The 26,767-nt window shown below is 35.7% G+C and overlaps 1 protein-coding gene across 4 annotated transcripts in view; it reads right to left on the bottom strand.

Moving 5' to 3' along the window:
• The window catches only part of LOC149078535 (chromatin remodeling protein domino-like), a 152,094-nt gene that overhangs the window by 32,356 nt on the left and 92,971 nt on the right, over positions 1-26,767 (bottom strand). For all 4 annotated transcript variants that reach the window (XM_089240641.1, XM_089240643.1, XM_089240644.1 and 1 more), the window contains 9 exons: positions 25,259-25,569; positions 19,107-19,309; positions 8,956-9,125; positions 8,627-8,823; positions 8,388-8,502; positions 7,929-8,084; positions 5,846-6,016; positions 5,546-5,629; positions 4,495-4,641 (listed from right to left, as the gene is read on the bottom strand). In XM_089240641.1, coding sequence (XP_089096767.1) covers positions 4,495-4,641; positions 5,546-5,629; positions 5,846-6,016; positions 7,929-8,084; positions 8,388-8,502; positions 8,627-8,823; positions 8,956-9,125; positions 19,107-19,309; positions 25,259-25,569 — 1,554 coding nt within the window. The remainder of the gene's footprint in view (positions 1-4,494; positions 4,642-5,545; positions 5,630-5,845; positions 6,017-7,928; positions 8,085-8,387; positions 8,503-8,626; positions 8,824-8,955; positions 9,126-19,106; positions 19,310-25,258; positions 25,570-26,767) is intronic.

Here is a 26,767-nt window from a genome sequence, read left to right as displayed (position 1 = left end):
TTACCAGAATTATCACATGCCATATACTTTTTTCTTTACATATAGCTCCTTGGAAGACATGGACATTGTAAATGATGGGAAATATTCTATCAATTTGAATTAATCGCACTGACAAGATGTACCTGTGCAGTAAATTTCTATTGTATCGAAATCTTGTTGGCACACACGGCTTGAGCTATGAAGAAAGATGATTTCTTAAATAAATTAATGTTTAAATTAAAAGAATGCAAGGTGTAGGGAGGGGAAGAGGTAAGATCAAAATGTTTAAAATTTTCAACGGGAAGGATAAGATGGACCACGAGTTGTTAATACACTGTCAATCAAGAACTTCAACAAGGGAACACCAGTATTGTTTTGTAAGAGACACTTCCAGATTGTGGCATCCCCGGGAGTTTTACTCTAATAGGGTTGTTAATAAATAGAAGAAAATTTACGTCCCAGGGTCATGAATTCTAACATTATCGATACGTTTAAACAGTAGTACGATAAACATATTAGTATTAAATCAAGAGCTATCCATACTTAGAATAAGACAACCATAATCTCAAAAAAAAAAAAAACCCTTTTTTTTTTCACGATATATTCTTTTATATTGGGTTGCTGTGATTTAGTTATATATATGAAATCTATTTCTTACGGGCATCCTTTTTCAGCCACCTTGTTAGCCAATTTGCCTGTTAAGGCATTTGTATTAGTGCAACTAGTATACTGTCAACTATTTCACAAATTGCTTGAAAACACTCGTTTTTTTCATGAGATATAAAAAGGTGTGACATTGTGGTGAATGGGAGTTTTTGTGATCTACATTTTTTCAAAATTATACCACACTCACATTAACTGTGAGTGTCAACACTAATGTCAAATGTTTAAGAATTTTATTCCAGAATTACAGACAAGACCACCACTAGTACCATTTTGATTTCAACAAACTTCTATATATTTTTCCAAATATCCCATTTCTGGCTTCAGCCATTAGACTCCAACATTCCCAACTACACTGCTCAAAACAATTAGGGAAGCACATGGTTTTAACAAAGATTCCAAGAAACAGGAAATGTTAGACGTCAACCAGGGAAGGTCGGCCACGCGCCACTACAGCAACTGATGACCGGTTAACAGCCCGTCGAAACAGAACAGAGAATGCTATGCAGCTGCAAAGATGGTTGCTCTTGGCAACAGGACGAAGGGTGTCCAGCCAAACAGTACGTAATCGGCTTCATGAGGGAGGGCTCTACGCACGTAGGCCAATGGTCTGCATTCCGTTGACCCCACGCCACTGTGCGGCCCGAAGAAGATGGGCTGCTGAACATAGAGATTGGGAGCAACATGATTGGAGCCAAGTGCTGTTTACAGACGAGTCCCGATTCAGTCTGGAGTGTGACACCCGACGTGTTCTGATATGGAGGGACAGGGGCACTCGAAATAACCCCGCATTCGTTCGTGAAAGGTCACAATACAGACGAGCTGGTTGGATGGTATGGGGTGGAATCAGCATAGGCGGACGTACGGACCTGCATATCATTCGGAATGGCACTTTGATGGCCCGAAGGTATGCAGACGAGATACTGCGACCTCATGTCATCCCTTATGCTGGAGCCATTGGAGATTCCTTTGTTTTCCAGGATGATAATGCCCGACCGCATAGAGCTCGTCTGGTGGAGAACATGCTTGAAGCTAAAACAATACAGCGTATGGAATGGCCAGCGTGCTCTCCTGACCTGAATCCATCAGCTTGGTCCATCCATCATCTTGGTCGTGCACGACACATCGCTGCACGACCAAGGCTGCCTGTTACTGTCAAAGACTTGCAGATTGCACTTCTTGAGGAGTGGAACAGTATTCCCCAAAGTCTGATCGATAACCTCATCGCATCCATGGCAAACAGGTGTGCAGCAGTCTTAGCTGTTCGAGGAGACCACACGCCCTATTAAAACTCATGCATCATGTCTAAACAGTACTTTTTGTTATCGTTTACATGTAACCAAATTGTTGCCCTAAATCATCTTTTCATGTTTTTTCCATATTTTCAAAGAATTAAAGCTTAATTCCAAATTTTTTTACGTCTTTTTTCTGTATTGCGCATTGATACGCCTGTACTATCCATTGTATGCCAATAAGTGGCTGTCTCGCACGGTTTTCTTCACTTTTTTGCTTGCTCCCCTAATTGTTTTGAGCAGTGTAGATTAAACAGACCCTGATAACTTTCTCTAGAAAGATCAAGGAAAAATATCTATATTATTTGTAGATGATTGACAAACTGAGGACTTTTATCAGATAAAAATGCACTCTTTTGTAGAATTGAGCCCCATTCATGAAATCTTTTCCACGTTGCCTCAAATAGAAATAAGAGGGTATTATCAAGAGAGGTACACCACCTGATGTTTGTAACAGCATATTATATGAAATGTCCATGAGTGTAGTTTTAATTCTATAACCATATAAAGTTACTACTTTACCGCACACCAACTCTGGTTATACATCGCCATACAGCAATTTCCAACCTATGAGGTTGGGTGGGGAATGAAGGCACCATCTATCCGTGGTCACCCCAGGCTCAGTAGGTAAATAACTTTCTTCTGATATTCTATACCCAGATTTGAACCCGTGAACCTTGACAGTAACTTGCATAGTAGAAGAATGAAGAAAATTTTCAGGGTAATACTGTCAATTATAAAGATCTTGCAAATTTTTAAAATAGTTATATGAGGAAAATAATGATGGCCGTTGTATTTCAAGGCACAAAGCAAGTAATTTAAATCAATTTAAATTCATGATGGGCAAAATCTAACTCGATTTAAATATTCAGTGGAGACCATAAACCATTAAACGTATTTCCATTATGAACAAGATAAATGTAAATTTTTAAAATCAGTCCTACTTGTATATACAAGTGTGCACTGCAGTAACCTCCCAAATTAAATATATACTATATCTAAGAGAGGGTCTAGCTTCTAATATGCTTTGGATAGATATTGGCCGTACAATATGAATTATCCATACATGTAAAAGTACCACCACATAACATTAAGAATGTCATTCCCTCTTACGGATTAGAAATATGTTTGTTTCTCACAGAGATGAATGATCAATATTCATGTTCAACGACCCACCCGCGTATAATGCAACTCCTCTTGGTTCCAAATGTGTATTTTTTTCATACCAAAGAGTATCTTTTGTAAAAAAAAATATTTTTAACATACTTAAAAGCTCTTGCTCTAGAAGAAAATACGTCTCATTTCTCTTGGCAGATTGTAACATTGGTTTCAGAGGCACTTCATGCAGAGAGGTTTTGGTGCCAATAGAAAAGGAAAGGGGGGAAAAAAATAAGTTTACTTAAAAAGACTAAAATTAAATTTTCAAGTTTTTTTTTTTTAATAAATAGTTATAGCCACTAGTCTACCAAAAGAAATGACCGCATTTTGAGCAAGAGTTGTTAAACTGAGCAATTTTGATTTCCACGGATTGACACCAAAACACCAATGAAACGAAACTACCAAGAAAAATGAGACAACTTAATTCATAATTCATTTTATTTGCAAGCAATGCTTTTTTCTCTTTTTTGTTTTGTTCACTATGGAAATTAATTTATGTTCAATGCCATAAAACTTCAAACATTAACGGATCAATGCGACTGAACTACACAAATATACAAAATAAATCATAGCATGTAAGTATGTACAAGAAACCATTGGTTCCAATTACTTATTTTGTACACATTGATCTGGTATGACACTTATTCATTCAACACTTGAAAATGCAAGAGAATTAACAATAACTTTTCTCCCTTTTACCTCTTTCCAGCTCTTAAGCTATCACAGGATTTTATATCATACACGATTCATATATATATACATATTTACAAAGATAAGTTACATAAAGGGAAAAGTAATGCGCATTTAATCAGTTTAACTGCAATTGAATTTCCTCAGTTAATTCTTCATCACTCAATTTTTCTTGTTTAATGATCATGTCAGAAGAGTCTAATGAATTTTCTAAGGAATTTCTAGAAGAATTTAACCGAGAGTCTAATGATTTATGACTTGATAAATATGTTTCAAATTCACTATCGCTCCTGCTTCTTTCTTCTGCCTCTATGGCAGAAGCTCTTCTAGTTCTAATCACTAAATTAGGATTGGCAAATGGTTTACAATCTGTAGTACTATGAGAATTCACATATTTTACCTCCATTTTATTGCAAACAGATTTAGATTGTGAAGTATTAATATTGTGTAGTTCCAGCCTACTTTTTTTTGAGGGGCCATTTGCATTGTTGTAATCAAGTTCACTAGTCCTTTTAATCACCCTCCTAATATTGAATTTTCGGGACAAGTTATGGGAATTCATATTTGTTTGTGAGTCATTAGACTCATTATCAGATGAAACTTCTTTCTTTTCTTTTTCGGTAAGGCGTAGGCTGCGACGTTTTGGCTTACTATGAATACGGCCACTTTTCTTGGCCAAGCGTTTTTTTGCAGTTGTATTATTGGACCTAACCTGATTCATCATTGTCTCTCTTGAGTAACAAAGCAGAGGATCATCGTTGGCTAGAAGATTTTCCTGTTTTGAACGCCTCTCATGCTCTTCTTGTAGTGCTTTCAAACGACCAAGTTCCCAATCTTTTTTCTTTGCCTCAATTTCTTCCTGGATAAGTAAAGCAAATTTCATTTTAATTTATTGACACTATCATCACAAAACACAAGTTAATAATAATAGTGAAAAAATATGTGAATGCACATTAAATTTCATATTAACGTATTGCAGGCCAGCAAAACTTTGATTATTTTGTTGTATGGTAGAGGTTTGATAATAGGTGAAAAAGTGTGTGAATGGTATTTGTTGGGAGATTTTTTTACACTATAAATTTACTATAGAGAGGCCTGGAAAAAATTCTGGCTAAGGGGTCTTTAGTAGACCCCAGTCTAAAAATCAAGACGACCCCCCCCCCTCCCCCGAAACTGAAAATATATTAGACGGCTTTGTTTTCAGCCCAAGATGTCTAGTAAACAGATATTTTGTGGGTGAGGTAAGCTCGGAAAGAAAAGTTATCTGGTCTACACTGGAACTCGAACCCAGGCTAGATGGTGGCATGCTTGTCCGGTTTGCAAGAAAGCTTAAGTTTGATTCTTTTGTAATAAAATAAGTGTCTAAACTTTTTGAACAAAGTATGTAGCTGATTTTTGATTCATTTTCTTACATAACTGAGAGGTTGGAGCTCTAACAACTTAGTGTGGAGACCTAGCAGCCATGTCGTTTGTGTGGTTGTCATAGCACTAACACTCACTGTCTACCTCTCTCCCAGTCATTCAAAATGTTACTCTTGAAGCTTATGATAGATTGCAAACATTTCTTTTTCCATAGTGTGTTTTTCATGAATAAAATTAGTCATGATTTCTGATTTGTGGTTTAAAATTCTGAACTGTTAAAAATTTTAAATAATTAGTTTGTAGTTTAATAAGGACATTTTTTATTGCAGATTCATGATCATGAATTGCAAATCACTACATAAGGTTGAAATTAAAATTATTCAGATTTATTGATGGATTACCTCAGCCTGTTTTAGCTGTTCTAAGGATACAGGTTCTTGCAATGATTCACAAAATCGCACAGCATATCTCTCGATTGGTTTCAACTGAAATGATTTAAAATGAATAGGAATGAATGAATACAAAAGTAGTTCAAAATAAATGCATATATAACAAATTTTTAAAAATAAAACAGTCAACAATAATGGGAAGGGGGGTTATCAAGCTTTTTCTAAAATTAGTCTTAATCATACTGTTAGTCATGCATTCAATTTTTAAAGAATATTTACGATCTATATATGAAAGAAGCCACAAAAAAATACCTGATCCATTAGCCGATCTAGTTCTTCTTCTGCAGGAGTCTTCTCTTCATTGTCTCTACTATCATTATCAAAAGGAATGGACTCATCAAATTCTGCCAACTCTGCTGCTGCCTCATCTTTAGCAGTTTTAGCAGCAGCTAAGTCAAGTTCTTCTTCTGCCATCCCAAGTGCCTATGAAAAAAAATTTATTTTGATATATATTTAAATATTATATTCACAGGGGGCCTCAAGTTATGAGCAGGGGAAGTGACTAAGTCCATTTCGGAGCAGCTTTGGAGCAGCAAAATTCAGGATTTGGAGCAGTTGTGGAGCAGCAAATTCGGGATTTGGAGCAATTTTGGAGCAGCAAAATATGGGATTCGGAGCAGATATTTATAAATTGGAGCAGTGAAATTAACAAGAATATTTTTGTTAACCCTCAACCCTTTTCAAAATAAAACTGCACTGTCTTTTGTTATCAAACATCTTTTCGTCAGCTTAATTTTTGTTTTTGGTGTTTTAGGCTTTTGACACCTTGTTTGAAAGAGCGGCTGTCATAAAATGTTTTGCACCAGTCTATTTAAGATGATTTTTGCTTACTGAGGGCACTATTTGCTGCCTTGAACAGCGGCACTTCAAATGAGCTAAAAAATTTTTATAAGTTTTTAATTTTTTTATACTTGGAAAGAAATTGTTGCAAAATGGGAGAGAATTTCGGAAGAATCAACTCGATGTTTGGCGATTCAGCACTCATTATCTGGCAAGATTGGCGATCTGACACTCGTTATTTGGCGAGATTGGCTATTTAACTCTCGTTATTTGGCGATATTGCCGATTTAACTTTCGTTGTTTGGCGATATTGGCGATTTAACGCTCGTTATTCGGCAACATTGGCGATTTAACGCTCGTTATTCGGCAAAGTTTCTAAACTAACATTCGTAATTCGGTGGACATGCACTTTTTACTCCCGGAATAAAAATGTTTTGCACGATACATCGAGATTTAACACATGACAATCGACTACAGTAATTTCTGCTGCTTCCAGTGACGACTTTTTTTTTAAAACGGAAACACTCGAATTTGCACTTTAAAGCTGAAAGGCATTGCAAACCATCTTCAGTTAAACGATCACGGACAATAGCGGGGTTTCGCGATGGAAAGCCCGATCAGGGGCCGATAGTCTAAGGCGATAGTTTAAGTATAGTGGAATAAAACATGCTCTTTCTCGTAAAGAAACGTTTCGTGGCTAGCAGGAACAAAAATTTTTTGGCGTCCTTTCCGAAATTCCGGGCATACTGAAGCAAAATTCGCTATTTGGCGCAGAAAAATGCTAAAATACGCTATTGGAGCAGGATGGCGCAAGATATTAGTTTTGGCGCAGTGCGGCGCAATTGGCGCAGAGTTCCCACCCCTGTATGAGAGTAAAAAAACACCCGTTCTGGCACCAGATTTTTTTGCTCTTTGTCAAGCCGTAACATGCGTACATGGAGAAGATTATTGCCCAGAATGTCCAGATCATTCAAATTGCTGAAGATCAAAAGCTTCACTAAAAAATGACTCAAAAGCTTTCTGAGAAAGGAATAGACCTGGAAAGTGTGTTGTTATTTAGAGGCAGAAATAAATTAATCACGTTCGAATGAAGGCAATTTTCATAATTGTGTGAAAAACAGGTCACAAAGTGCTATGTTTGACCATTTGATCATTTTTGTCGCACCACTGTCATTTTCTGCACACGAGGGCTAATTAGACCGGGGCCTACAATTTATTACCGATTCCAAATGGCAGGCTTATTTTTTATAATCATCGAGAGGTTGGTGCGCTAACCCCTCGATGGGGGACACCCTGCGGTAGCAATTTTTTCTGCGGTCATGTCGCCGTTTTTTTGTTGTACCCGTGTCAGAAAAGTTTTCTGACAAGGACGAACCGGGTATCGAACTCGCAACACCTCTAAACATCCTATGGTACTTTAGGTGAGTATCTCATCAACCGGGCTACACCGTTCTAAGCTGCTGTGTTAGTACATACATCTACATCAACTAAATTGTTCATTAGCAGAAGTAGAAATACCATGAAAAAAACCTTCGTTAAAAGAAAAAAGGCTTACCTGCTCAAGCTGTGCTTCAGAAAATTGTTCCGGTGTATCAATTGGTGCATCAGGCGATTGTTGCATATTTTCGACCAATGCATCATTAAGAAAATTAACTGCCACCTTGACAGATTCTTCTTGGCCATCTAGCCCGAAAATTTCATGAAGGGTGTTCTGAAATTAAAAGAAAAATTTCTAGTATAATTACTGTATTTTATATGAATAAGTGCAGGTGTATTTTTAAAAGCTAGGTCAGAGCATTCAGTGCCTACTACAACTATTCCTACTGGACCAAAATTATCACTACTAATTCTATAACAAGTTTCCACAAGTCATGAAGAATTCTGTGGAAAGAACAAGTTGGTGTTTTTTATGTGTATGTATCAAGTATTATGTCTTAAACCCTGCTTGCAAACAATATTAGTGGGTTACATCATTCATTAATTACCACAGACAAATCAATATGAAAAGACTCACCCGCTTGAAAAATGCCGTAGTAAAATTACCGCCCTCTATAGCCAGGTTGCCTAACAGACGTTTTTGATTTGCTTTTTTCAAAATGTTTTCTTCCACAGTTCGTTCACTAATAAGTCTGAAAAATAAATTCGAATAAAATTCTTTCATTTGTTTATACTTCAAAATTCAGTCATTTTATTAACTGTATAACTATATCAAACGCTAGATGAAGTAAAACATAATAAATGCACAAAACATACCTGTATATATGAACATCTCTTGTCTGACCAATTCTATGGCATCTGTCTTGTGCCTGAGCATCCATAGTTGGATTCCAGTCACTATCATAGAAGATTACAGTATCTGCACCAGTCAGATTTACACCAATACCACCAGAACGAGTAGACAAAATAAAGCAAAATATCTTTTTGTCTGCATTAAATCGTTCCATTAATGCCTAAAAAATATAATAAAGGTGCCTTCTGAATTATAACACACTGACGGATTTTTTATTTTCCCAATCCCAAAATTTTGTGCTACCATATATTTTATGATTTACTACAATTTGTACAATGTTATTGAGGCCAACCTGTCTTTGTTCCACTTTCGTTGTTCCATCTAATCGAAGATATGTATGACCGTGATAACATAAAAACTGCTCCAGTATATCCAGCATACGCGTCATTTGAGTAAAGATGAGCACCCTGTGGCTTCCAGCCTTCAAATTATGTAGTAGTCTGGCAAGATTTTGTAGCTTACCTATGGATCAAAGAAAATTTTAAAACCCCAATGCCAAACTCAAGAAATTATAATTTTCCCATGATTCTCCACAGTAATCACTGTTTTCTGCTCTAAAAATAATGATGATAGTACTATATTCCTCAGAGAAATTAATCTATAAACAAGGTGTTTCAAAATGAATCATCCAATTTAAAAAAAAATCAACTATTCAGCTTTTAATCTGTTTTGATCAAATAATATATAGGTAGGAAGAGGGAAAGCGAGTGTTTTATGCAGTTGCCGACAGGTAGCGCTAACACTCTTCCTTCGGCTGCCGTTTCAGTGATTGTCAAGATTGGCTTTTTCCACAGTTAGAAACCAATTCGGATGACTTCATTTTGTAAAGATGAGTAAAGGAGCCCAAGCTCCACCACACTAGAGCTGGGGCATTCAAGAATTTTTGAACAATCACATTCCTAAACAATGGGTCGACCCAAGGGGACCTGATGATTCAGTTAAACATCACTGGCCTCCAAGATCGCCAGACTTCAGTGTGTGATTTCTCCTTGTGGGGATTTATAAAAAACTATGTTTACGTGCATCCCCTTCCAGCTACATTAACCGAACTGAAGATGCACATAACAGCAGCCGTGAAAGCAGTGGATGCAAACATGCACTCAAAAGTTTGGGACAAATTTGACTACCGTATAGACATGCCATGCATCCCAAGGTGGACATATTGAGCACCTTTAATTTGGTGTCTACGTTCAATATTTTTTGTAATATACACATTTCGAATCAAGTGATTCTTTTTGAAACACCCCGTGTGAGTGCATATATATAATTCGTTTTCTGTGTGTGCATGCTCTCTATAAAAGTCTACAATTTTAGACCAATCGTCAACAAATTTTACATGTATACAAAAAAAGACCCTGATCGAACGATAGACTACTTTAAAAGTTAGTCAGAACAGAGCAAATGCCCAAAATGGGCAAAAAACAGTCAATCAACAATGGTTTATTCCAATTGACTTAAGGATTGTTTACTCTGGTTCCCTAACAATATGTTTCAGACATGCGTATGACTTTACAATGGTTTGTCAGTTCTTTAATGCTGCCAGTATTATGTATAATAGTTTATGCCTTTATAATGGTTTGTCACTTCAATCCTCCCAGTAATTGGAGATAACCCAGGCAGTGCCGGGTATTATAGCCAGTGAAGAATAAAAGTAATATATCATGGTTCGTACTCTTCCAACGAAAAAAAATTCAAGGACTATTCAAGCACTTTTCAAGGAAAAACTTAAAAATTCAAGGACTTTTTTTACAAAAGCATATTTTTAACATGAATAGGCGCATATTTAATTTTGATTAAAACTTTCAGAGATTACATTTCTACCTACTTTATTTCACATCATCTGTAATGAATAAAGGAGGCCACATACACATATATATCATACAAAACATATGACACATTGAATAACACAGTTCGTGCCTGTCAATTTCCTCATTGAAACGTTGTTTAGTCTCTAAATACTGCAATTAATTTCCTTTTAAAGACCTCTTCTAAAGATAGAAAAAGATTAAATTATTTCTTTCATTAATATTGAATTTATTTATTTCATTAATGCTGGAATAATTTCTTTCAACAATTCTGGAATAATTTTTCATAACTTTTGGAATAATTGCTTTCATCAATTCTGGATTTGTTTCTTTTGCTAATGCTGAATTCTTTTATTGATTCTAAAATTATTTCATTAATTCTGGAATTATTGCTTTATTAATTTTGGAATTATATTTCATTAATTCTGTAATTCTTTCATTAATTCTGTAATTCTTTCATTAATTCTGTAATTCTTTCATTAATTCTGTAATTCTTTCATTAATTCTGTAATTCTTTCATTAATTCTGTAATTCTTCCTTTCATTAATTCTGTAATTTTTTCTTTCATTAATTCTGGAACTATCTCTTTCATTAATTTTGGAATCATATCATCGATACTGAAATTATTTCTTTCATTTATTGTTTTAAACTCCTTTAAACAACTATGGATGCCATTAGAAAATAACGGAGATGCGCCGACATTCAACGCGTCACGTGATCTTCCAAGTAATTATATAGACCACTGACATCATACCAGCGCCGGTACTAGAACGCGGGAGGGGGGGGGGGCAACTGCCCCGGGTGGCAATTTTTAGGTGAACACCGTTATAAAATGATCGAATTCCGAATTGGTGGGGGCGGCAAGACAATAGAAATATCCTAGTTATGGCCCTGCATCATACTCCCTCCAGTAATATAAGCTCAATAGATTTCAGCGCCGATTCACCCATTGAAGTACAGCTTGCATTTGGCGACATTTTTGTCCGGCACACTCAGCAACCAATCTTGATAGAAGGGATTTTTCAACCACACAAGTAATTAAAAGTACACACACTTGTTACTCATTTTTTGTTTTCTTTCTTTAAAGAACCTCATACAACCTTAGACAGCATGGGCGGAGATACGGGGGGGGGATGTGAAGTTGACTGATCTAATGTATATATGCATATATGAATTGACATCATCATCGTGTCCCCCCCCCCCCAGACTTCCAAGTCAATCGCCGCCTATAGTTGACAGTAATCAGAGGAAGCTTCGCTCACTTACGGACCGAAAGGCTGAAATTATTTCGGCAAAAATTATGACACTTTTTTATTAAGATATCCAGAAAATCCTCCAGAAAAAAATACCTAGTACAAAAGTTTAATGACTTCCAACGACTCCAAATACGTCTACATACGATCACAGGATACATGCTACCATAAAGCCGGGTTTTCCTAGAAGTGGGTTGTTGCAATACCTTCTAGAGCAGAAGGACTTGTACTCTAGAAATAGGTATTGGTTGGTTGTTGGGGGCCAGAGCGTGCCGACTGAGCTGAAGAAAAAAAACAACGATCGGAAGTTCATTTTGAACTCTAGCTTTTATTCCATAAAAGTTGCAAGGAAAAAAACAAGATCATTTACGATCATAAAAGAAATAAATAAATAAAACGGCCGACAAATAACAACCGGCAATCTCGGAGAAAAAAAAACAATCCCGACATAGACGCGGAAAAAAACCAGCCTACAGTACAAAGCCGAGCTCCCGTGAGCGTGAGCATGCCGCCAGCGATTTACATATTGCGTCGGGCCGAGCGGTTCCACGTGCACAGAGAATAAAAAGAGAAAAAACATTCCAACATAGGTTTTTGGCACCGCATAAACCGAACTGTATCATTTCGCGTCAACAGAAACGTTTTACATAATCACACTACGCGTTTGTGTATTCCTACCGTGGCGCATCAGCTCACGGCCCTGCTATCAGCTACTCTGTCATCTGCATGCTCCGGTTTGAAGGGAAGCATCGAGCTTGATGAAGGGAAGTGAAAGAAAACAAAAATGAAGAGAAGATCGGTAAAACGAGTGGCGCACAACGCATTTGACTCCTCCAGAAACAGTCGGCCAATCACGCCCGACGTAAAACACTGCCGTGTGAGGCTTGTTGCGCTCTCTAGGAAAACAGTCGAACTTGTTTTCTTATTATTGGTGAGTGGACGGCGTGTCACGCTGGGCGATTCACTTTGCACGCGGCACAAAAAACCTCTCCTACGAAACCCCGGCTTTATAATAATGGGGAAAAACGTGCTTTAAATCCAATTATCCAGGGTTATTGGCTACTAAGGCTTTTCCCCTGTGCTTTGCACTTTTTTAAGGACGTCACTTACGAAGTAAAAAAAAAAAAGTGGCGAAAACTATTTCGGAAAACACAAATTTTTCAAGGACTCTCACAGAATTCTTAAAAAAAAATTCTTTTTCAAGGACTCTTATTTATTTTCAAGGACTCTTATTTATTTTCAAGGACTTTCAAGGCCTTGAAAATGAACTTTTTTTTTTCAAGGACTTTTCAAGGTTTTCAAGGACCGTACGAACCATGTATATACACACATTTTTCAATCTTGTATAAAAGCTACTACTACTTAACTGTACATGCAACTCGTAGACATTCCTCTACAGAATATCTAACAAATTGGCACATGCTGGAATGTGTGTGTGCGCATGTTGTGAACCTAACGTGAAGTTATTTTCTGTTTAATGCTTGATATGTGTAGTGTTACCATCAATTTTCCTAACCATGAGTAAAGTGTAATGATTGAATAATTGTATCGTTGTAGACTTGCTCTGTGGTGAGACTTTTAATGGGGGAAATTGGATGCATTTGTGCCTCCCCTCGAAGTTGGGAATATATATACAGTAAAACATCAAATAACTGTCATTTGTTCAACTGTCAGTTTTTGTTAACCATCGTCTAAAAAAAATTTAAAATACGGAAAAAGTAACCCCAGGTTTTAAGGTCCAAAAAGAGTGGAACACTGCTATGGTCTGTGCAAATACAACTGGCAGTCATGGATTGCCCCTGCTTGTAATTGGTAAATCCCAAAAAAAACAGCTTTCAAAAATTTAAATATGAATTCATTGCCTGTGAACTATTATGCCCAAAAAAAGTGCTTGGATGGACTGAAGTTTTTCCAGAATGATTCCACCTTTTCATGTCTCAAAATAGAGCTCATATGGCCGAAAAGCAGTTGCCTCCGGAAGAACTGCCGTTAATAAACAATGACCCGATACACCCTTCTTGTGCACACATGCCTCTTTCTCCTAGCGAATACAACTCCACTTACCCAGACTATGGAGCAGGGCATAATTGAAAATATGAAGCGACATTATAGAAAAGCTTTTATTGAAGGCTTACTTTCATCTGATTATGTTATGACTGTCAAAGAATTTTGGAAGTGATACAACATCCACTATTCGATATTTTCAATCTCGCAACTATTGAGCTGGCCTAGCATTGAAGTTTATATTGATCGTTTGTGTGTGAAATTAAACACAGTATGTACATATTATTCACTTTTAAAGGATTTTGTTTTCGTTCCAAGCCCGCAGTGGAACCATTACTGTACATATGTATTAAGAGATTTTAAGAGATTTCTGTTATCCGTTTACTCGGTTATCCGTCACAGCCCTGGTAAGGATGGTGACGGTTAATCGAAGTTTTACTGTATATAAACATATGGGGAATATATATATTTATTCATTTATATATATATATAATTTGGAAACTTTTAAATTGTTATTTTTAAGCCTTTAAATTTTTTATATTGCACACAGTACTTTGAAATAATTTTCTTGTTTTAAAAATACTAGCCATACCTGATGGCTGTGTTTCTTCTAAGCAGTATGTGTGCAAGCATGGCAGTACAAAGTGAAAATTCTAAAAAAAATGCCTTAATACACCATTAATGAATGTAGTACATTGCCATACTGCACACGGAAAAACAAAAGTCCACACAGATAAAGGAACAAAAGATAATTATAATCTCCAGAGAGTTTTGATAGTAAAATATATGATGCTGCCTTTAAAACTCAATGGGTGAAGACATTGAGATAAAATACCAGAAAAGACGACTGAAAATGTATTTCAGAAAAAAAAGAATACATGACAATGTATATATTTATTCAAGATTGTTCTCAGATGTGCATCATCTACTGATGAAAATAAAAAATAGATAGTGCAAACTTGCACAACACACTTTTGAGTTTATCTCAAGTTAAAATGTGAAGGACTCTTATGGTTTTCATGCAAGAATAATGTCAATAAAAATATTTGGTAAATGACCTTAAGAAGTAGAGACCACCATGAACCATTTATTTTACCCATTAAGCAGTTTTTAAAATTTTCCTCATCCACATAATAACAACTGCCAAATTTAAAATTGTGCAACCTTCATGAATTGCCACCTGTTTTCGAAAATTCCTCAAACAAGAAAATTTGCTCCGCCCATTGCTTTTATTTCCCTCATTATGATACAAAAACACTGTATGTGGCTTTCCAGGAAGAGGAAATAATTTTTTTTTGGAAAAAAATCTTTTTGTATTATTTATACTGAGCATATATTTCTTTACTGTTCTGAAAGAAAGGGGAGAAAAACAGTCTCTCTTTTTCTTATCTAACCTTGAACAACAGCTGACTCCGCCCACTGACAGTTGACTGATTGGAGGAAGAATCAAAAACATTTTTTAGTGTAAGAACAACTTCAAGGCAGTTTTAGAAACCGAGGTATTTTAGGGTGGCTGAAATAAAGCATATCAAGTAATATATAATTGCTGTAATTATCACAATATTTTTTTTTTAGGTAAAACAGCACCAGTACTTTTAAATGTCAAAATCAATGACACTCTACAAATTAAACATTAAAAAATAAAGTTTTGAAATTAGCATCATAATCTTAATAACCTAACATAATCTTACAAAAATCTTATTATCTAACAAGTGGATAAAACACAGAAAATTATGCTAGAGTAGTTCAAATGATACCTAAATTCATTTGAAAAACACAGACAATAAGAAAAAATTGTCTCCTGTTTTCAGTAACTACAATGTCAATTCATATCTATATCAGGGTTCCCAGCAAAATCTGCTTGATCATTTCCCTGACTTTCCCTGACTCTCCCTGACCAAATTCAAAAATTTCCCTGACCAAATGCGCGTACACTGACACATGCATATATAATTCTAAACCATCTAATATCACTAAATCAGTGATTCCCAACGTGGGCGTTAACGCCCCCTTGGGGGTGATGGAATGTTTCGGGGCGCGGTAGAAGCTACAGGTATAACATAGGATCCTATGGGTTGGATTGCGTTGTAGGCGATGGGAGAAAAAAATTTCTGAAGGGAGGCGAGATGGGACAAAAAAGGTTAGGAAACTATGCTCTAAATTATAGTCGACCCCCTCCCCTGTATTTGTGGGGGGTTACATTCTAAGGGTGGGGAAAATATGGGAAATTGCAAATAACTGAAACCATAGATTTTCTGTTTATTGAACATCACGAGAAGAGCAGGGTAACGCAAAATTATAAGGGAATGTAAACGGGGGTGCAGCGATTGATTGTTGGTGATGTTTTCTGAAAGAACATTGTAATTTCTGTTTGCCATTTCTTCTTCATATCATCAAGTATGTTGGAGTATGTTGACAAGACTTCCTCTACCAATTTTTCTACATGTGAAGAACGTACCATAGAGGGATCTATATCATGAAAATCATCTGGTGGTGAGCCAAAGCAGCAACTGACTTACTTTCGCCAATCATAGTCAATATATCTAATTTTTTTTGTAAACTCTTTTTTTTTGTATTTTCGGGGCATTATCAGTAGCACTAGACAAATGAGCTATCCTAAACAGGCACAACTCACATTTTGTAATTAAAACATGTAAATGACGATTGCTCAGGAAAAAATCCAATGAACGAAAAAAACGACAAATACGGGAACCGTGAATACGGGGTGGGGCGACTGTATAGCATTTCACGGTAATATACCATTGAAAAGCACATTACAGACAGATGCTAATATTTTGCCACCAACACCACTCCTTACAAAATCAAACTGTGTATATGATCTTGCACACAACACTAGTTTCCTTGGAAATTTCACAGAGATAATTGAATTCAAATCATTCTTCAACATATAAAGGTTAAGGGCCCTTTCACACGGAGCGGATGTGGACGCAGGTCTGGAAGAAGTTTTAACAATGCTTATATACAGAGCATTTCAGACAATGTGGAATGCGCTCGCACCTTTGAAGTGTTCATGTGGGTCCGGATGGCATCCGCATGTGTCAAAACCTACGTGCGGGCTCCGCATCCGCACATACAAGTTTCGTACATTAGGTTATTTGGAGCTATTCACACGACGCGGGTCGAATTAGTCCACATCTTTGGCTACTTTTTCGAGATGATTTTGCATGGAATTTTTTTAATTATTTGACATAAATATAAAAACACCATATGAAGGTCCCTGTGCATCAATAGGATGTACCCACATATATACATCTATCCCTCCGTTTCCTTAAATAAAGGAGATATAGCAACTTTAACTGCCTTTTGTCCATACTTTACAATTTTATATAATAAAACCTGCCAACAACGAACATTGACGGGACCAAAATTATAAGACGTTCTGTAATTCATTATGAATATAATTGACTGAATACTTTAATAACTTTTAAATTTAATTACAAATTTTTAATTCTTTCTTTTTAAATTTTTAAAATTATTTTAAAAATATAAATATTTAAATTTGTTTAAAATATTTTTTTATTTTTAAAACTAAATACTTTTATTAAACAACATTATCCATGTACGGCATCCACTCAGGGCTGGATTAACACGTTTGAAAGCCCTAAGCACTTGAATAGTTTTGGGGGGAGTGTCCACCCCCCAATACCTACATATATACTTTACATGATATTGAGTCTATAAACTTTAAAAAAAAAAAAATTGAAATTTTGTATTTCAGAAGTGACTAATCTAAGGATGGGATTTCACTCTAAAAGGTTTATGAAAGTTATTTTATAAAACTTGAAAAAAAGCAACCAATAAATTTATCGGTTACATTCGAGAAAATGCAACCGATCAGCTTATTGGTTGCATTTGTAAAATAATTATGAAATTTTTATAGTGTAATCCGGGCTTAACACAGAATTGTGATGTGAATATTTCTAAGCACAGACATTTTGAAAGTCTCCACCCCTCCCCCCTTTTTCTACTTGCAAAGTCTTTGATATCTCCTGATTTTGTTTTTTGGAACATCATTGGATGTGTTTTTGGAATTTTTTTTCATATTTTCCAAAAAGACAGATCTTAGATTTTTTTTCTCGAAACCTTTTGTGTGTGAAAATATTTTGAGATATATTCTTCCATTGACTAATTGTGACGATCAAACTGAAAAGGTGTCTTTATGTTACAATTAAACTATTAAGATTATTTTATGGGGCTCTAGATTAAACCACCAAAGAATATCTCTAGGCTGCCTATGAGCACTGAATCAGGGGTGAAGGAGAAAAATAATTACAAAAATCGGGAAAAAAAAGTTTTTATGCACAAAGATTTTTTAGAACTTCAGTGCTCGTGTGAAAGGGCATGTGGATCTAGGATCTGGATCCACGTCCGCTCAGTGAGAAATGGGCCTAAAGGTTCTCTACCCACAGGCAGGAAAAAAAAACAAGAAAATAAAATGTTTTTTCAGAAGAAATAGAAAAGAAGTTAAGAGCTGGTATTGGCTTTGCTTTCAACAATGGAAAGGAGGGTCTCTCCACTTTAGATCCCTTCATCTATTTACTCAGAGGGCAGATTGTTTCTTGGCCAGCATTGTAAAATCCCACACTTCAACTGATAAGACATCTCTCAGTAGGGGATCTGGAGGAAAATGCTGATAAGGATTTTTTCCCTCTCCCTGGGGATCTGAAAAATAATCTTCCATGGAAAAAAGTGAAGGTAAACCATTTGAATGTAGATTTATCCTCTGATTTTTTCCCCTTTAAATTTTCCCTGAGTTTTCCCAAGTATTTAGAATTTTCCCTGAATTTTGACAAATATTTCATATTTTCCCTGACTTTCCCTGACCGTTTTCCGATTCCCTGACTTTCCCTGATTCTCCCTGACTTTCCAGGTTGCTGGGAACCCTGTATATTCTATTAAAATTCATGTACGACAAGTTCTCAAAATAGAGTATATATTATTACATTGTAATTTAAGGATTTTTTTAATTTCATATGGGAGAAAAATTTAATCAGTTATAATTATTGGATTTTTAAGCAAGAATTTTTTTTAAATGTCATTTTTTACGGCAGTCATTCCAAAGAAAATAAATATCCTTGCACCAAAGTATAACAAGATTCCAGTAAGGTTTTTCAAAGCTTCTTCAGCATATCATCACCAACTTTAACAGAAAAATATGATATGAAAATCTTTATGAAACCTTTATAAATTACAAAAAAAAAATTATATATATATATATATGCATGCTTATACCATTGAAAAAAAAATTCAATAGAAATAGTATGTGAGTGTATTTGTTGCAATATAGTTGTTCAGTTCCAAAATAATTATCTTGGATCTTATCTTCATCATTATTGAAATTGAATTTTTTTTCCCCTTACCACAATCATATTCTATGAGGCGGAGCTCTGGAAATTGTGTAACTGTGTTTCTTCTTATCGGATGAAGGAATAAACAAGGATCTGACAGTTCACTGTTTAATACTTGGATTCTTCTCTTTTCCGAATAAAGTTTAGAGGGATGAGGATGAGAAACATGAAGATCTATAGGAGGTGCCATAGCAGCTGGAGTCACAAACACAAACCTTCAATCAGAAAGAACAGCATTATAGATATCAAACAGTTCTTCAAATAAAAGAAAATACAAGAAAAGTTTTATTTCCTAGATTCAACTAGGCTTTTATAACGAAACGATGAATCTCTACTAATTGTACAAAGTACAATTCATGGGATACTAAGCGAAGAGCAATTTTGAAAAGAAAAGTTGCATTCCTCTCTCTGTGGAGAATCGAACCACCAACTTCACACTGTCTAGTGCTCTACCATTAAGCTAAAGAGAACAGGCATTTCCTCTAACCTCAGAACAATGTCTTTAATTAAGCTAAGTAGGACTGTGCAGTAGGCAGCCTCCTAACTCAACAACAACTAGTAACAATATTAGCTTCCCCCACCCAGATTGCAAAGTAGAGAAAAAAAATTTTTGGCAGATTTTATACTGTTTTTTAATTTTCTCATAGTTTTTTAAATGTGTCTCACAAAATATACCTTTGGTATCATTAAAGAAACTACTGTTTTCATGTCAATACACTTTAGGATTCTGAAGTGTTATTATATATCCATAGATTGAAACAATTTTTCTTTTATGGCAGGGGTTTTTTCCAATATGCAGACGTGACACTTTTTGGAATCCAGAGATTCTCTGGGGATCTCTGGTCTCAATGTTTTTGCAAAAATAATGAATTTTTATGAAAAAATTTTAAAAATCAATTGAGGAAAAGTGTCCCCCCACCCCCCACCAAGGAAGGTCATAGGTTGCCCCTAAGCATAATATAATAATGCAATACAGTGCTTTTCAAGAGGATATGCAAACAACTTTTAATATGAAACCATATGAACAGAGACCATCAGAATTCATGAACTTTCTGACATGAGACCTGGCTCCACTTGTCAGGACTACTGGTTCCTTGTTTTACCATGCTGAGCCTCGTCGCCAAATTGTGATGTTACCCACTCTCATCAAGGTCGGTGAAGTTATGGCCTACGTGATCAGAGTATCATCCTTCTCCTAAAATCGCTTCATCAGTGTGTGTTGTCTCTCCGGACTGTTGCCGTTGGTATGTGATTAGTATTTTTAATGTTTATGTTAATATTATGGCTAGGATTTTTATGACATAAAAACTGGCAGAATATGATACATAAAAAATGCATTTATGCCCTAACAAAACTTAAATATACTGTAAATACCTAAAAATATGCCTTTATAAATAGACTGGACATACTTCCTTCAGGAAATTACGAGAAACTGCCAATCATTGTCCAAAAATAATGCCAAAGGCACAAAAAGGAAATTGCCAATTGTTGCTAATATCACAAAAGGATGCCAAGGGTAAGTAAAATTGTCAATTATTTCTAATATTGTAGAAAAATTGACAGATGTGGGAAAAGAAGCTAGTGAAGAGAATATGGGGGAGAAAAAAATCACTTCATCGTTTTGCTGAAATATACAAAATAATGGTCTATAATATAAAAATCATGAAATATGCCTTAAAATTATTGAAAATCATGATAAAGCGCATTAAAACCCCTGAAATCAATGAAAAATACCTTAAAATTATTTAGCGAAATATGTCAAAAAATAAGAGAAAAATATATGCAGTCATAAAAATCCAAGCCCTATTATTTATTTAATCATAATCTGAATGACTTTGTTAAAAATTGATAATAAATTAATTTCGTTAAATTAAAAATCTATTATTTATTAATCTCTATGGAATTTATTTGTCTATCTTATTGTGTACCTTTGCATCGCTTCTCCGTATTGGAACCTGGGTCATATGCAGGATTATTGCAGTTGCTGTACGATGAAGTTGACGAAATGCACAAGTTGTCAACGAGAGTTATTTTTTACAGATGAACCAGTTTCTTAATTAAAAAAAACTGCCCGCCTGTTATTTGCTGCATGATTTCCATAATCTGCGATCGCCTGGCAGCTCAGTTCATTTTTCATCTCCCAAAGCGAATGCCAAAAATGACACAAGTGCAGTTAATGCTCTTGATTTTTCCCGATAGAATTGATAGGAAAATACAGTTTTTGGCTAAAATCGGGAGAAATTTACGTTCATTTCAGAGAGTGTCTCGAGCAGAGTGCGTCGTCATGTTCTGGTGAAGTGACAGTAACTAGGTTGAATGTAGCGACCTAGGGGTTCTTACTCCTATCAATCCTAGCACAAGGGACATGGAGCACTAGCCTTCACTTCAAGACATCGACTCCTCATCGAGACCTGGGCTTGTGAAGCTCACGTGGGGAAAGCGGATCTCGACTGAAACAACGGAGCGAGCTGATGTTGATACAGAACCTCCTCACACGGGCCACCATGATGTTGATACAGAACCTCCTCACACGGGCCACCATGATGTTGATACAGAACCTCCGCCACATGGGACAGAGCGGGCGCTGCCTCAATTACCTGGGACATAAGCCGGTGATGTCCACACAATTGAAGGAGTCACTGACGCATGAATATAATGAACTCAGACTAACAGATTGGTGAGATAGAGATAATTTGATGTGCAATATTTGTATAAGTTAAAACTCTAAAAAAAAGGTTATATTAATGTTTTAACCCTTTTTAACTGGTTAAAGTTCTAAGAAGTGTAAAAGATTTAATGTTGTAATAAACTTTATTAGTGGAAAGAAAATTGTTTGTTTCATTGTTGTCAGTGGCAAGAGCAAAATTATATTGGGAAGGATAAAAATAGAATCCGGGATGTAACGATGGCCAGTACATTACAGACACTGCACCATTAAAAGAAAATTTATCGTTTTTTTGCAGAAAATTTAGACATTTTGAAGTTACGGGTACCTCTGAAAACACTTAACCAAGTTTTTTTTTAAACCACTAGAGCATTTTAAAGTAGTTATGTTGGTATCATTGAAGAAAACTTGATTGGTTTTATGTCCTATTTGGTCGCTTAAGGATAGTATTTAGACAGGTTTGTGTGTGTGATAGTTGACTTTTTTTTAAATTTGGGAAATAAATTTTTAGAATACTCATTACGAGAAAATCTGTTGGATTACACACATCATATTTTGGTCTTTTCAGGTTTTGGAAGGTAAAATCTGAGGATCTTGTCAAAAACCTGAACCTTAATCAAAATACCAAAATATGACATATAAAAAGCAGTAGCTTCTCTTTCATAATAACAGAGTAAAACTATCCTACTAAAAAAAATATCATTTGCAAGGTACAAAGTACAAAAAAATGTCTAAATCTAAAACCTCAAAGTGACAAAACATGGAATGAAAACTCAGAAGCTTTTCTTTTTCGATACTAATACAGTTGGTGCTCATTATGACCCCACATTATAAAGACCATTCCATTACAACGACTGGTAGGATAAGTCCCAAATGTTTTCCTTTCGATATAACAACCCTCCCAATATAACATCTATTTTTGACGGGACGAACGGAAGGGGGAGGCTTATATCAAGCATTGACTACTTCAAAGAAACCACATTTGTTAGGCTTTTTTGTGAAATTGGTGGTTTGAAATTGACAAAATTTATTTGGTAAATTAATGTTAGTCGTATAACTTTTTAAATACGCTGTTATCTAACAGGGCTGGACAAATTCCAGGTGCCAGGTCGTCATGTCAACTAAAAAATCTGTATTGGCACCTAAAATTATCTATGTATAGTTAGTAAATTACAGACAGGCTGACCCCAAAGCAGAATAAGTTGCAGAACAATCAGTGCTACTGCAGAACAATCTAGAAGAATTTTAAGAAAAATATAGAAAACACTATTAATAGAGGAATTTTTACTAAAGAACATTTCCAGTCTGCCAAGGGTTCGTTATAGAACAATGCAAAACATTCTGCTTTGGGGCAGGCTAAGAGCAACACAAAATGTTTGAAATTTATAGCAGCAAATATCTGCCGATGTAAAAGAATCACTCTGAAAAAGTCAAAAGAAACATTATTTGGACCTTTCTCTACGGGTAAAATTTTTTGGCACCTAGATTTTTTTATGATTTGTCCAGCCATGTTATCAATAATTTAATAATCATTTTTCATGTATGACTTTTAAAGCAGATTTTGAACAGTGCAGTAAAAACCATGGTGAAGTGAAACCTGTCTAAGACAAGACACTGTATGAGATGGAAACCTGTATAAAATGGAATCAAAATATAGTTCTGTTCAATGATTGGTGCTTTGATTTGCATCTTTACGAAACAAAATTCTGTCTAAAACCTAATATTATTTCAGTCTCTTGATGCTCTATTTCCTACAGGTTTCACTGTATTTTTACTATAGTATTCACCGAGTACTATCCAAAACTTTGCCAACCCTGAACCTCAAATATCATAAATATGTTAGGGGCACACATGTATACGGTTTCTGACATGCACTAGTTCATTAAGAATGACTCAAAGGAAAGTTTGAGAGATACATGTGTGAATCTCACCTACTCTTTGTTACTGAAAGTGATCGCATAACCATTTCAGACCTCTTATGCCCCAAGGGGCCATTCAAGTATTACGTCACCATCTATGGGGGTTCCAATTTGCTGACAAAGGGGGAAGGGGGGTTTGGATAATGCTTATGTCATCAACCACCCTTAATGAAAATATGAAATATTCTTGATGGCATCTTACTAGGTGTGCCAAAAACAAGAAAAACTTCTCAATAGTTTGTGGGCAGTTGAAGTAACATTCCTCCCTATTGATGAGTGCCCTACAGTGCCACTTGAATGATCTCTAAATGTTTTGATCCAAGTGATCTGGAAATGTGTCCAGGCCACTTAAGTGCTCTGGAACTGTGCAACATATCACTCAAGTGATTAGGGTTTAAGCTACGGTCGCATTTTTCACAAAATGCAAAAGAAAATCGTAGAATGCGAAACCATCAATCATTACATTAGCATTGCACCATTTTGCTAAAGCCTTCCCCCCCCCCCATTTTCGCTTTTTTGTGAAAGAAATTTTTTATCCAGCTTAAACCCTGCAAGTGATCCATAATTATATGCAACGGATCACTTAAATAATCTGAGAATGGGTCGCGGGTAACCTGAGTGATGTAGAACCGCACTGGTAGCCACTTAAGTGCTCTAAAACTACATCACATGTTACTCAAGGGATCTCTAAATGTGTCACGGGCAGCTACTCTGGAATTAAACCACAGGACACTTAAGCGATCTGTAAATGTGCCTCTTAGCTCATTTTTACAAAATTAGGTTTTGAGGAGGGCAAGTCGCATCAGATAACCCCCAGGGCCATAGTTGGTCTGTGGGCCAAGGGTGTTTATGCGATTTATCATTATATGGCTTAGAGGGTGGGTCACAAAGAGGGGGCTAAGCCCCCCCCCCTCATATGCACGTCTCTGATCCCACCAATATGCTTTAGGATTCAGCTGGACAGAGATGACAAAATTTTGCTGACAAAAGGGGGGGGGATCAAAAATGACGCAAAAATTTGCTTACGTAATACTTGAACGGCCCCCAAATGTATGGCTCGTTTTAATCAAAGTAAATTTTTTCTTTTCTTTTAACCTCAGGGAAAACCAGACTCAAATTTGTGTCAGAAATATGGGGAATATGAAATTTGGGGGGATTTTTTTTTATCAGAGGGCAGCACCTAAAGTTACAGACTTTAAAATGCTTTCCAGGAGAAATTGCTTCCCGGAAAAGTGATTTAATAAATAAAATTTAAGAATAAAATGCTGGAATAAATTGTATGTGAATATTAATATACCCTGCATTATCTTGATTGAAAAAATATGAACGAAGTAAATTATTTCTTCGCACACAAAAATTTTTGGAAAGACAGATTTGCCGACATTATGTATACTTTCAATGTATTATTTTTTTTTTTCGTTTTGAGTATTCAAAATGCATAAACATTTTCAAAATTTAAAAAAATTCATGCTCAAGTCTGAACAGGAAAAATAAGTAGCATGAAGTTCACAATAATAATTGACGAAGGAAAAAAAAGTCCACACTATTAACATTCACGAAACTTAATAATATGAACAAACCTTTTAATGATTTCATTCAAGCTCTCGAGGATCTTTTCTGGTGTCTGAACTATTTCCAGCAGATGCCTGGTGTGCTGGCCAAAACTACAGGGTTTTTCTGCAACATAGGCAGCATTCAAACAGTTCACATGTCCTGCTCGTCTCCAATGAGACTCACCCCTAGACAGATTCTTCATGTCATTGACCATCATTACTGACTGAACTAAGTCTCTTCCATATATAGGACAGGCATCACACCTGAAGGGATTGAACTTGTATATCAGTCTCATTCTTTCTCGTTTTTCTTCTATTCTCTTAGCAGAAACAGACTCCTATCAAGAACGTATACAATTGAAAAGTATGAATATGAGAAAATAAAAATTTGCAAACAGCCCTATGAATAAATAAGGTTAGTGATATTTATAGTACCTTTTTTTTTTTCTTAAATTTAAACAAGGCCACTTGTCTCAGCCTTCTTTTTTTGCCACTTGATCTCATATACATGTAGTATCAAAGGTAATAAGTAGAAAATATGCAAAGAAACATAAATCATATCAATAATAGACCTTCGTAGCCATGGCATTGTATTTTTGTCACCTTAGCCAGCTAGGGTTCCTTGGAGGATGCACAAAACACATTGTAGTTCGCTTGAGAAGTGTAAAAAGACGAACTTCTTAGATAACGAGATAAACTTATCAAAAAATTGACCAGTCATCTTTTTAAATTATACAAGTGAGGACATCAAAAATATTGACACCGTCAGAGAAATCGCTAAATGTGGCTAACTAATAACCCTCAATGCAAAATACAGTACTAAAAAATATAGAGTGATTCAAAATGTATTTCACAGGAGAAAAAATTAACATGGAAAATAAGTGAAATGAATATTTAGTCACATTCATTTTTCTACAATTTAAAATTATGCAAAATATCTACATCTTTTATTCTAGTAAAGATTAAGAATCAAAGTAAACTTTATCCATAAAAAAAACCCCAGGAAAACAGGACAATTTTGTAATGAAATGTTGGTAAGAGCAAAAATATAGGAGAATATAGTAGTGTCCGGTATGCGGTTGATGCTAATTAGGAGTGCATCAGAGTGCCAAACTTCTTCAAAACTTTTTTTTCAGATATCAAATACACAACAAAACAATGAAAAATTTTCTGGAAAATCAGTATATGGCCTCATAAGCGAACTCATCGCATGGGCTTCAGAAAGAAATAACAGACCAGGGTCTAACAGCCTGGCAAGTCCTTAATCTCAATCAAGTAGTAAACAAGGTTCATTAACATGTTTATTGTACTTCTTTTTAAACGTGTCAATTGTGTTACAATTTACTATCTCCGGGGGTAAGCTATTTCATTTATTAACAACCCTATTAGAGAAAAATTCCCTGCGACACCATAACCTTGCATTGTAATCCCATCGACACCCTGATCGAGTTTATCGATAAAATGTGAAAAAAGTATGGGGCCAAGGACACTTCCTTGGGAACTCCACTTGTGAAGTCTGTCCAACCAGAGAATTCC

Source organism: Pholcus phalangioides, unplaced genomic scaffold (assembly GCF_987345545.1).
Source record: "Pholcus phalangioides strain wild (caught in Gottingen) unplaced genomic scaffold, Ppha-v1.0 ptg000013l_1, whole genome shotgun sequence".
Taxonomy (NCBI): Eukaryota; Metazoa; Arthropoda; class Arachnida; order Araneae; family Pholcidae; genus Pholcus; species Pholcus phalangioides.
This window is presented reverse-complemented; position numbering and strand designations above follow the sequence as displayed.